This window comes from Ovis canadensis, chromosome 2 (genome assembly GCF_042477335.2).
Source record: "Ovis canadensis isolate MfBH-ARS-UI-01 breed Bighorn chromosome 2, ARS-UI_OviCan_v2, whole genome shotgun sequence".
Lineage (NCBI taxonomy): Eukaryota > Metazoa > Chordata > Mammalia > Artiodactyla > Bovidae > Ovis > Ovis canadensis.
The window spans coordinates 238,376,825-238,389,603 of record NC_091246.1 but is presented as its reverse complement, the minus strand read 5'-3'; the positions used below and the strand labels follow the sequence as shown (position 1 = coordinate 238,389,603).

General features: G+C 46.4%; 1 protein-coding gene across 2 annotated transcripts in view; it reads right to left on the bottom strand.

The window, feature by feature from the left end:
- PSMD1 (proteasome 26S subunit, non-ATPase 1) overlaps positions 1 to 5,095 on the bottom strand; it is an 83,288-nt gene extending 78,193 nt beyond the window's left edge. Inside the window, exons 1-2 of one of the 2 annotated variants that reach the window (XM_069578519.1) lie at positions 5,017 to 5,095; positions 491 to 534 (exon numbers count right to left, since the gene is read on the bottom strand). Coding sequence is in view for 1 of the 2 variants with exons in the window: in XM_069578518.1 (XP_069434619.1) it covers positions 491 to 534; positions 4,647 to 4,662 (60 nt within the window). In the remaining variant the exon portion in view is untranslated. The other variant, XM_069578518.1, reaches the window with a different exon arrangement.
- Positions 5,096 to 12,779: the final 7,684 nt, after the last annotated feature.

The following is a 12,779-nucleotide window of genomic DNA, read 5'->3' as shown; positions in this document are numbered from 1 at the left end:
CCAACTAACTTACATTTTCTCTTGGGCTTACATACTTCCTTTCTGTTTTCAATCATAGAACATGAGACTAGCCATATAATGTCATTCCTTATCATACTGAACATTTTTCTTCTTTGACAGTAGGTAAGATTGACTCTAGGTTGCTGGTTTGGATATAAATGAATTCAGGTGCCTAGAGCCAACTAAAGTATACTTTAAATTTCTGTCATATGAAAAAAGTTTTAAAATATGTGATTTCTGTTGCTACAGAAAATTGGAGGGGGGGTGGTTTCCAGGTACCATACTGAGATTTATTTGCCTCAGCTTTGCTAAACTCTAGGGAAAACCAACTGCTGTTGCCAAAGCACTGTCTCTGGGTCTAGATTTCAATGACTGCTTATAGACTGGGTATGATGGCTATTTTAAATGATGGAATATACACAAATATAAATATCGTCAAACAGTTCCAAAGCACAAATATTAAGCCCAGTTAATTTTGTTCAACTCATACCTTAAGCTGCGGTTCTTCTTCATCCAGAAGAGAAATAATTCCAGCTATAAGACAAAAGGTAGACGGTGATTAATTTAGTTGCTCTTGTGACCTGATAGACTGTAGCCCGCCAGGCTCCTCTATCCGTGGGATTTCCCAAGAAAAAATACTGAAGTGGGTTGCCATTTCCTTCTCCAGGGGCTCTGCCAAACCCAAGGATGGAACTGGGGTCTCCTGCATTGCAGGCAGATTCTTTACCAACTAAGCCACCAGGGAGGCTATCTATTGTGATTATGGACTATATATGCTGAGATAAACTAATGCTTAATGAAAAATATATCACAGTTGGAAAATAAGTATTTTTTGAGGGGTGACTTCATTATAGGAATGATTATTTTTCTTTAAAACCAAAAAGTTTCTATTTCAAAGTTCAAGACTTAACTATGTTATCAAACTCTCACGATACCACATATACCACATTATGTGCCTAATTCAACAGTTTTCAAAGTATGGCTCCTGGATCAATTGGTACAAGCATTACCTGGGAACTTGATAAAAATAAAAAATTCTTGGCCCCATTATAGATCTAGTGCATCAAAAATTGTGGGGGTGGGGTCCAGTAATGGGGCCACAAGCCTTCCCTGCAATACTGATATTCATTATAGTTTGAGAATCACTGGCCTAATTGACTGACCAAAATGAGAAACTTCCCTACACAATCTTAGAATAAAATTATTCACACAAAATAAACCAAGTCATAAAATTATTTACAGAAGCAGGAATATTTAGTTGTCAACTCAACGGAGTAAACTAATGACTGTTTCAAGATGCTTATATTAAGGCACCTCTGTTGTATCACAAGTAACCTAGAAGGTTTTGCTAAATGATGTGCAATCTCACTTGTTCTGACATGAGTTACTGAAGCAAAGCAATCCTCATGTGAGCCTGAGGTGTTGGCACCAACAGTGGAGAGTAGAGGAAATAACTGTTGTCTCCCAAAAATACATCCTGAAATACAGTCACATATCAAAGGGATTATTAAGGGGAAAAAAAAAAAAAAAAAGTGGGAAATTACTGTCCTTGAACCTAAAGGAAACTAAACTGTTTCTCAGATATGTTTTCCATGTAGGTCTTTAAAATCATTCTGCAACAGTGAATTGAACCTGTAAGCTGATACAAAAAGTGTCAAAGCAACTTTCCTTAGCAGAAGTAGCCATTTCTAAGTGGTAAGTGTAGGTTTGCCAAACAGCTTCAGCAGTCTTTAAAGAGTCATATGGGAAAAAGACACAAAATTCGGAAAAGGAGACTATGCCATGGTTCTAGCTAGGGCATATTACTATTCTAAAACTTTAAATGCAGATAAAAAGAACCTCTTGGTGCTGTAGGTTGGTATAACAAATCCAGAGCAGAGAGGCTGAATTGAAACCATGAAGAGAAAACAGATTAAAGAATGCAATGTGGGGGGTAGGGGGAGATTTGGAACCAGTATCAATGAAGAACTGATAGAGAAGAGTGCCTTAAATCTGGAACAGATGGTAAACAGCAGAATGCTTTATCAAAATACTAAAAATGCTACCCATTCCCTTATCAACAGTCAATGGTATGCCTGAACTGCTTTTACCAAAAGACGTGATGGATCTTTGTACACTCTCCTGTTTGGTTTCACTCATGACTAACGTGTTACATGGTTGTCCTGGCTTAGAAATGCTGCCACTGTCCATGGAACACAATGAAATCAAATACCTACACTTCATACACAAATACTTCCCATCTTAAAAACAGGAGAACTCACCTTTAGATGGGGGATGGGTGCACCTGGGGAATGGGAAAGGTTTCAGGATGCTAAAAAATCTCCTGTGCCATAATACGAAGTCAGCAAGTACTAAGATGCTGTATCAACTTACAGCATTATTTAAAATAGCATATTATTCATAAACATGAAGCTATGCTCCAGAAGACACAGCTTGAAAGTTGAAACAGTTGCCTCAAAGAATTTCATTCTCACATCTCCCTCTTAATAACCCCCTATCTCTATCTCTCCACTCCCTTTCACTGCCAAAACTCTTGAAAAACTTAACAGTACATGCTGACCTTTTATTCACCACTGTGTCTGTAGTGTCCTGAAAGTGCCTAGACCATAAACGAACAAACAAACTGACAAACCCAAACTGGAACCTGTTAGCTTCTCTTTAGCACCAGGGACAGATCCTAAACCACAGCCAGCCAAAGAACAGGAAATCAGGTGACAAAAGGTTTGGAGCAAAAGCTGATTAAGTAATCCTGTAAATGTAACCAATGAGAGTAACAGATCCGTACTATTCTACCATCACTGAGTCTCAGAGCAGGACTTCAAAAAAATCATCAGGTTTAAATTCTATTAAGTTTCCTACAAGTGTTTTCTTTTTAGCCTCTACTTCAAATACTCTAGTGACTGATTAATTGATTTGATTAGTTAACTGATTTCTTCATTCAAGATACACTTTTGAAGTTCTGCCATCTGCTTGGCAGCTGTTCTAAGAATTATGAAAGGTTTCCCACCCAAAATTCTACCACAGACAGAAAGACAGTAGTCAGGTAAGTAAACAAAGTAATTACAGGACTGTAATGAAGGAAGGGGATGGATGAGGGGGAGAGACCCAGCATGTTTAAATAGGATGATTAGGAAAGACTAAAATTTGATCAGAAACTAAAGACTGCGAAGCTAAGGGAAAACTTGAGGAAGAAGAGTTTAGAAAGGGGGAAGAGAATGTGACAGGGCCAGTAGGAAAGAAACTAACATATTCAAGGAACAGAAAGGCCAGTATGATTATGTAAAACCGAAGAAAAGAGTAGTACAAGACAAAGCAGGAATCAAATCATGTAGGTCTTTAAACTTGTATTTTATTATAAACACAACAGAGAGCACTGAAGGATTTTAAGCAGAAGAATATTATGTGATTAAAGTTTAAGAAAGAATACTCTGACTACAACAAGAAGAATAAACTATATGGAGGTAATGTTGGAAAAACAGAATCTTAGGGCTCTCAAAGCAACCCAGGCAAGAGATGAAGGTACTTTGGGCTAAGAAGATGAATCTGAAAAACAATGAGTCCTACCTTTAGAAGTGGTAAGAAATTTAATGCTAATTTTATCTTTACAGAATTCTGACTGGAAAAGCTTTTATTTATACTGAACTAAAACAAAAGTCTAATTCTATGTGCCGGTGGCATTTCTTCAAGTGTAAAATTATGCCTTCCAGGGTCTCCGCCAATTTAAGCAATCCTTAGAAACACAAGTTCCTTAAAAGTACAAGTCACTGTCTTCTGATCATCAGTTTGCTTAAAACAAAACACTTGAGAGACAAGTGTAGAGTAAATCAAGACGAGAAAAAGGTCCGTGAGCCAGCAAAAAAAAAAAAAAAAGGCACCAAGACTGTGGACAACTTTGTGCAGATCGATCTGTAATGAGGGGCTTAAAAAACTCCACTTGCAAAGTGACTTCGGAGCTGATACCACTGCAAACGTCATTCCACGAATCCTCGCGCGCAAGGGTTAAGTGGAGGAAACCTGCCCGCACGCCCAGGAGTTCCTTCTTCTAGCTAGCAGAGTGACCGTGCATCCAGCCTCAAAACCATAGGCTGATTCTCAGTACACAGGAAAAGTTATCGGGGTGACTTAATTAAAATATCAGAATAAACTCAGAAACGACCTGCCCCAGCCCTCGTTTAATTTAGATTTCACTCCAAAGAAGACAAGAGCTGGGTCAGGTCGGGAAGTACTGTGTAGCATGGGCTGCCTTACCGTCCGGCTGCACAGAGGGGACCATCCCACCCGAGAGAAAGGGCTGGGATCGGACGGGCCCACACGCTCAACCTCGGGAGGGAGGGAATTAAGGAAAGCCGTCGGGGTCGGAGACCGGCCCGGGAAGCCCCTCGGGTCCGGGCACAGATCGGAGGGAGTGGCTGGGGAGGGACGACGAGCCGGTCCACCCAGCGCGATTTCCCCTCCCCGAGCCGGAGGTGGTCGCGGGGTGCCCCCCGGAGAGGCCGGGCTGCACGGCCAGCTCCCGCCCGGAGGTGGGCTTCGAACAGCGAGGCGCGCGGCGCCTCCGCCGAGAGGTGCCCAGTCACCGGCCCTGACTCAGCTAAAAGCCGGCGTGGCGGCTCCTCCCTGGCGGCGCCGGCGGCGGCCTCACTCACCGGCCGAAGTGATCATGGCTGCGCCCCGCACTCGCCCGCCCGCTCGCTCGCCGCCCCGGCCGCGCCGTGTATCTGTCAGCTCAGGGCCCGCTCGCTTCGCCGAGCCTCCTGGCTCCCCCCTGTGCCCTGCTCAAGTCAGTCGCCTCCTCAGGCCGCCGGCTCGCTTCTCACCCAGGACCCTGCCCGCCCCGGAGCTGCCCGCGACGCCGCCTGCCGCCCGGCGCGAATTCTGCCCCCTGTGCCTGTGTCTCCCCGGGCCGCCGCTGCCGCCCCGCCTCGCGCGGGATGGGGGTGCACGGAGAGCTCCATGCTCTTCTCTAACCCTCCTCGAGGCCACAGCTCCCGCGGGGACAGGAACCCGCGTCCGCACCTGGAGTCAGGCTTCAGAATAGCCACCCCTAGAAAAAGGACGCCGCCCCCCGTCACCCGCCATTGCTGAGAAAAGGGAGGTTGAGGGGAGGTTGCTCGCGGTGTTCGCAGCGCCACCTGCTGCCTGGGCGGTCTCCCTGCAGCGCCCCCCAGCCTAGCCTTTGAGGGTCTGGGTAGCGCAAATAGCGTTTTCTAAGAAAAGTGATTTTCAAATTTTTTTAAAAAGTGGAGCCCAGTTTTAAAAGAAATCCTCACATCAGTGCTCTATTATCGTATCACAGTGAATCCCTAAGTAATCATTGGTTTATCATAAAGTTGAACAAGGGAAGTTCTAATTTACATTTGGAACAGTGAGTGTTGTAAATGGTTTAAAAATCAGAAGAATACAAAGATATACAGTGAAAAGTGTTCCAAAGGAGAAAAAAAAAATGTCGTTGTTGCCTTCCATCTGCCCAGTTCCTCTCACCCTCCATAGCAGCGGGTTCCTGTTTTTTAGTATGTCTGATTTGAAATGCCAGTTGTGATCGACATCTGCGGTTTTATTCCAGCTTTAGCAGACAATTTACTTCAGTAGTCAGTACTAAGAAAGTCTTGACAAACATTAGTGACAAATGGTGGCATTTTAAAGCTTCTAGCCTCACACTATCAAGCTACTCTTCAACTGGCTAGTGATTACTAAAGCTTATTTCTGAGGACTTTTCAAAACAATTTAACCTAGTTACACAAACCAATGTTTCTCACTGGAAATAAAATTTGATTGATGACACACTTGAGTGTCATCAACTAAAAAAAAATAGCATTCTTAAAGCTATATGTTAAAATATATTAAATGTAATTATTAAACACTTTTGAAGAATCTAGCTCAGATTAAAAGGCACTGCCCTCAGAAGTGTGCACGAAAAACAAACAGGCTGAGTGTTTGGGAGTATTATTTTATAGAGGTGCTCTGACTGATCACTCACATAAAGACCCTTCTGTGCCCCCAAAGCCCTAAAAGAATCAGATATAAACACTAACAGGTAGTGGAAATGAGTCAAGCACGTCTAGTGTAAGAAAACACCGGCTCAGCAGGATAGTGCATGGAGACTGATACTCGGATGTGAGGGGCAGTAGGGGGTAGTGGTGAGTGAGACAAAATGAAGAATGATGCCCCGTTTCAGGCTTTCCTGATGGCTCAGTGGGTAAAGAATCCAACACAGGTCAAGAGGATCCCCTGGAGGAGGAAAATGGCAACCCACTCTAGTATTCTTGCCTCAAAACTCCCATGGACAGAGGAGCCTGGCAAGCTACAGTCCAAAGGGTCGCAAAGAGTTGGACTGAGCGATTGTGAATGCATGCCCACCCCATTTAAAGAGAGCAGTGGCTGCTCGCTCCTACTGTGGTGGTCTGCCAAGATGCGGGCTACTGTCATGAGGGCTTATGATTTTTTTCCAAGAAAAGCCGGAAACCAGAATTTTTTGTGAAATCCTTGGAATTTTTAAAGTTGATAACTTGGGTGAAATGAATGAAGAGGGTGGAAAGGTATAAAATTCTATTTATAAGAAAAATAAATTTCTCCTCTTCTTTGTTGGCTGCAGCAGCTCCCAACAGCCTTGACTTCCTGCTCACCATCTCACAATTCTGTGGGCCATTCTTCACAGCCAGCCTGGAGCACTACTCAAAACAAGGAAGACAGGGACTCTCTCCTCCGCACACCTCCAGGACTTTCACCCAACCGTGCTTACCCCCACCTGCATGCCCCACTCCTCTGCCCTGTGGGCCACACTCCTGCCATCCTGAGCAGCTGTGCAGCCGTGTACCTTGTTTCTGACCGCCCTTCTACCTTCAAGGCCTTCTCCGACTCATACCCAGCTAACCAGACTTGTCCTGAGTTCCAGTCAAGCCACACCTCCTCCAGGAAGCCTTCCTTGACCACCCTACGATGTGTCCCCTTATAGCCTTTACCCCACACAGCTATAATCATATCTCCTTGCCTACGTTCCAAGTAGACAAGGAACTACTCAAGGGCACAGCCACATCTTATTCATCTCAGTGTCCCCTATGGTAACTAGCAAAGGGTCACACACGTAATAGATGATCAATGTTTATTAGACCAATGACACAAGGCTAGAACTCAGACCTATGTCTTAGAAACCTCTGCCTCTCCAAGATTCTAAAGTGATTTCTTTTCAAAGGACACGGCAAGACCACAGAAAGGATTCTTACCCAGTGCTCATAAAACAACAATCTGCCTCCAGATTTAGGGGTAACACAAAAGATCTCAAAGCCCCAACGAGGTCAGTTGTGGTCTCACATACGTATGGGCTGGGCCGGGGTCTCTGTCAGAGTGAAGGGAGGAAACCATGATTCTGATTTTTATTTGCAGATATACCCACCTTGGGGCTTCCTTGAAGCTCAGTGAATAAAGAATCCTCCTGCAGTGCAGGAGATCCCGGTTCAATCCCTGGTTTGGGAAGATGCCCTAGAGAAAGGAAAGGCTACCCACATTCCAGTATTCTGGCCTGGAGAATTCCATGGACTATACAGGATGGGGAACACATGTACACCCATGGCTGATTCATGTCAATGCATGGCAAAAACCACCACAATATTGTAAAGTAATCAGCCTCCAATTAAATAAATTTTTAAAAAAGAAAAGGGGATCTTCCACCCTCACCTCAGACACCAGTACTTGTCTTTGGCAGCCCCAGGGGGTCACTTGAAATGTGTGCACTATACAGTCCATGGGGTCGCAGAGTCCGACACGACCGAGCGACTTTCACTTTCACTTTCATACCCACCTTGAGCAGGATTCAGTCCGAAGCGTAGCGGGAGCATCTCCGTGGCCCGCCCAGCGCCCTCTAGTGGTTGCAGCGCCTCCCAGAAGGCGGAGAAAGTGGGAAGGGGCGAGCTCGCCAAAGCAGCATCCTCTATCCGCTGCGCCCCCTCCCCTCCCCTAACGCTGCCCAGTCCGTAAGCCTTCTGGCCTTTAAATCCTGGGTCTTCGGAGGGCTCGGTCCTTCCGTGAAGAACTGGATTTGATTGCTTTCCACCCCATCCCCCCGCTACTTTTTTAAAAATTTGGGGTTTTTCGAAAAAAAATTTTTTTTTCTGGCCTCCATTTGGCGTGCGGGATTCTAGTTCCCCAACCAGGGACGGAAGCCCTGCCCCCTTTAGTGCAAGCCCTGGCCCTTTTTCTTTTTTAAAAAAATTATTGACTAATTGATTGATTTTTACAACAGATATTTTAAGCGAATTGAATCTACTTATTTATTTTTGGCTTTGTCACCTGGCATGCGGGAACTTAGTTCTCCCGCCGGGGATTTAAAACAAACAGCACCAAACGACACCACCCACTCCAATCAAGGGCAGGGGCAGAACTCAAGGGATAGCTCCTCTTCTTAGAGGTATTAAGACACATATACTTAAACGTTGTCCGATGACTGAATTGGGTGTCGGTTTTTAAATTTCAGTGAAATAAAATTTTAATTTAATTTAACATCAGTTCCTGGGTTGCACTAGCTACATTTTAAGTGACCCCCTGGGGCTGCCAAAGACAAGTACTGGTGTCTGAGGTGAGGGTGGAAGATCCCCTTTTCTTTTTTAAAAATTTATTTATTTTAATTGGAGGCTGATTGCTTTACAATATTGTGGTGGTTTTTGCCATGCATTGACATGAATCAGCCATGGGTGTACATGTGTTCCCCATCCTGAACCCCGGTCCCACCTCCCTCCCATCCCATCTCTCAGGGTCTTCCCAGTGCACCAGCTCTGAGCACCCTGTCTCATGCATTGAACCTGGACTGACGATCTGTTTCACATATGGTAATATACATGTTTCAATGCTATTCTCTCAAATCATCCCACTCTCGCCTTCTCCCGAAGAGTCCAAAAGTCTGTTCTTTACATCTGTGTCTCTTCTGCTGTCTCGCATAGAGGGTCATTGTTACCATCTTTCTAAATTCCATATATGTCGTTAATATACTGTATTGGTGTTTTTCTTTCTGACTTCACTCTGCATAATAGGCTCCAGTGTCATCTACCTCATTAGAACTGATTCAAATGCATTCTTTTTAATGGCTGAGTAATACTCCATTGTGTATATGTACCACAGCTTTCTTATCCATTCGTCTGCCAATGGACATCTAGGTTGCTTCCATGTCCTGGCTATTGTAAACAGTGCCGCAATGAACATTGGTGTACATGTCAGAGCCACTTTTCATGGGAGTGATCTTGATCTCCACAGAGGTGATGAGCTCAGAAAACACAGGCAAATACTCAGAAGACTACCTATGTGCGTGCCTTTTCCCTGGCTCTGCCTCTCTTTCTGTGTGCCTGTCTCTGTCTTTTTCCTTCCCTTCCTCATGCTTTCTCCCTCCCTCCTACCTTCTTTCTCTGTGTCTCTCCCTCTCTCCTTCCCTTCCTCTCTCTTTCTGCCTTTCTCCTTTCTCCCTCTTTTCCAGCCATGTGTCTTTAATCACTGGACTGCCAGGGATTGCTTTCTAAGCTGCCGAGTGATAAGGTGCAAAGGGCCGCTGTGGGCTCCAGGACACCAGGGATCAGATCCCTGTTGCACAGTAGTTCTGCAACATAGGGGGTGGGTCCACCTACGTGACAGCCGGGCTAGTGCCGGGAGGTGCTCTCATCAAGGGCTTGGCAGAGAACAGCGGGCAGTAAAACTGGTCACAGGGCCACCAGTTGCTTCACGTACAGACCGCAGGCCACATGCTTTTTGACTGAAAGCACTTATTCCTGGAGCAGAAACGGGGAATGCAGATGGGAACTCGGGCCACCAAGGGGTAGGTGCTCCGTTGGAGGGAAATGCCCGGCTGGGACTGGAATTGGCCTGGATGGACTAAAGCATGAGAGAACCCTGGAAGCCATCGAGGAGGTTAGGGTCTCTTTCCTCGAAGGACAGTGTCCAGGAAGGCAGTGCCTATCTTGGGAAACTGGAAGTCTGCCATGGACGAGCTGATGCTGGAAGCCACTGTCCCCTCGTGGGGTGGGGGGAGGGTGTGGGGAGACGGAGTGGGGGGTATAGGGTCCGGAATGGGGCTTAGGGTGACTGAGAGAGTGAAAGGTCTGAGATGATGAGCCAGCTCTGGGCTAGTGGCCAGGGGTGGGAGGAGTCACAGCAAACCCTCAGGAGAGGTCTCCTGCACTCTGGCTGTTCTATCCGACGGCTACTAACGCCAGGTGGCCGCTTGAAATGTGGCTAGTGCAACCCAGGAACTGATTTTAAATTAAATTACAATTTTTTTCCATTGAAATTTAAAAACAGACACCCAGTTCAGGCACTGGACAATTTGTAAGTGTATGTGGAACAATCTGAAGACGTAAATCTCTTTTTGCAACTGTAAATTTAATAACATCTAAATATAGAGTAAGTATTTTGAATAAAAACTTATCTGAAGTGTAAAATTCTCACTGGGATTTCGAAGACGCAAAATGTCTCATTAAAGTGTATTAAAAATGTTTGCGGTTGGAATGATACTATTTTGGACATACTGAGCTAAATAAAATGTTATTGAAATGATTTCCCCTGTTTCTTTTGATCTTTTTTACAATATGGCTACTAGAAAATCTAAAGTGACAGGTGAGCCTGTAGGTTCTTCTGAGAAGAGCTGGTCTAGACTCACCCAAAGGCCACAGTCCCTCTGCCCTTGGATTCGGGCCAGGCACCTTGCCTTACTTCATAGTCATGGCTGCTCCTTGGTGGTGGCACAGGCAGGGCCAGACCAGACCAGGGGCAGAAGCTTGACACGAGACCCACCTCGCTCTGGGGTTAAGGGACTGGGAGTGACCGCCGTGGCAGCTAGGAGTTCTGGAGAGTGCACTGCCCCTGGGACGCGGGAGGGTCAGGGTGGTCAGGCTGGAGGCCTCCTGGGGTTGGGGTAGCGATCTGAGGCCACACCCTGCTCTGAGAAGACCTTGTCAACCAGCGAGGAAGAGAAAGAACTCCTGCGACAAGACAAAGGCCCGGTTTCTGCCACCAGGACTCTTTATGAAGTCTTGGTTACAAGGACTAAGCATAGCGCCTAATTACTCCAAATAAATGCAGACCAGGACAGTCACAAGCATGACTTAGGACTTAAAATCCGAATTTCTGTCTCGGAAATGCACTGGTCTACACTTGCAGCAGGAGGCCTGGCTGGGACTGGGCAGCTCAGGGAGGAAGCCAGACAAGATTCAAACTCTTGTCAAAGCCCTGGTCCCACGGCGGCCTCAGTGCCCAGCCAGAAACATCCCACGGTCCCTTGGAGTCGAATTCCGAGGTCTCTGTGAACCACAGCATGGCTTGGTCTCTGCCTCTGCTCCATATTGTGTGTGTGTTAGTCGGTCAGTCGTGTCTGACTCTTGGCGACCCCATGGACTGTAGCCCACCAACTCCTCTGTCCATGGAAATCTCCAGGCAAGAATACTGGAGTGGGTAGCTACGCCCTTCTCCAGGGGCTCCTCCCAACCCAGCGATCAAACCCATGTCTCCTGGAATGCAGGCGGATTCTTTACCACGGAGCCAATAGGGAAGCCTCTGCTCCAATTAGGCAGCCCCAGGTAGAAGGCAACCGGAGGGTTCTGGCCCAGGGACCAAAGGCTTCAGGGATACATGTGGGATTCTGGGCGTCACTCCTGCCTTGTACCCTCTTTCCCCCTGAACTTTCCACCTGTAATCATGTGGCAGGCTGCCCAGGGCAGCTTCCACTTCTGCCCCAATCCTTGAGCCACTTACACACAAAACCAGGTCACACGGGGGTTATACAGGCCTCGAGTACGAAATAAGCGGCTTCCTCCACTGTGCGGGCTGTTTGCCTCCCAAATAGGACAAAGTGCAGCCTCCTGACCACAGGAACAGCCCTGCAGCGGGGATCTGCTACAGCGTGGATGGCTTTCAGGTTAACGTGGCCACCGTCAACCTTCTCCAGGCACGTGGGGCCCTAGGTGGTCTGTCCCGGGTGAGAGGGGCTTGTTTAGGCCATAGGTTTGGGGGCCTCAGCCCCTGGCCCCTTTGCAACTTTGCCTTAAGCTTGTGGTTTGATCACCAAGAGACCCCTGTGCAGAGTGCTCTTGTAGACAAAGGCTTTGAGAGGAAACTGTGACTAGTACAAAGGGTTCTCTGAGACTCCATTAGGCTGTCTCGGCTTGTTAAACATTTGCGTGTGCAGACACACACCCTAATAAATACCAAGTTAAATGCTATCTTAAAAAAAAAAAGGCAGTCTCTTTGTAAATGTTTACTTATACTTTCCAGCTGCCGGTTTTCCAATCGCAACAAATGTGGTCGCGGACACGTCACTGGCCAGGACTGGGTGATTTTCAGACCAGACGATCCCAGAGGTCCTGCTATTCGCTCAGATGACCTGCTCCCAAAGGTCCCTTCAAGAAACATTTTATGAGAATAAAGGGGAAGATGCATTTTGTTTTTGATTAGACAGCAACGAGGTCTGATTTTATTAGCTATTAGGAATTCTTGATTCAAGTCAGAAGTAGCACAACCACTGCCATATTAGAAAGATTAGTCCCTAAGAGTCCACACTGGGACCTGACCACAGGCCCCTTGCCAATGGCTCCTGGGATCGTTGTTCTAATCGCCCCCTCAGACAGGCCCGCTCCAACCTTTACTCCTTGTGAAGAGACTCACCATCAAGGGCATCCCTCTGGTACCCAACTCTACTGCCTGCTAGAAGACAGCAACCATACTTCCTGAAAGGATGGGGCTTGTCTTAGCAATTTCTCAAGATGGCAGAGAAGGTGGGCCAGGGTTTCCCAGCACTGTGGGGTGGGGAG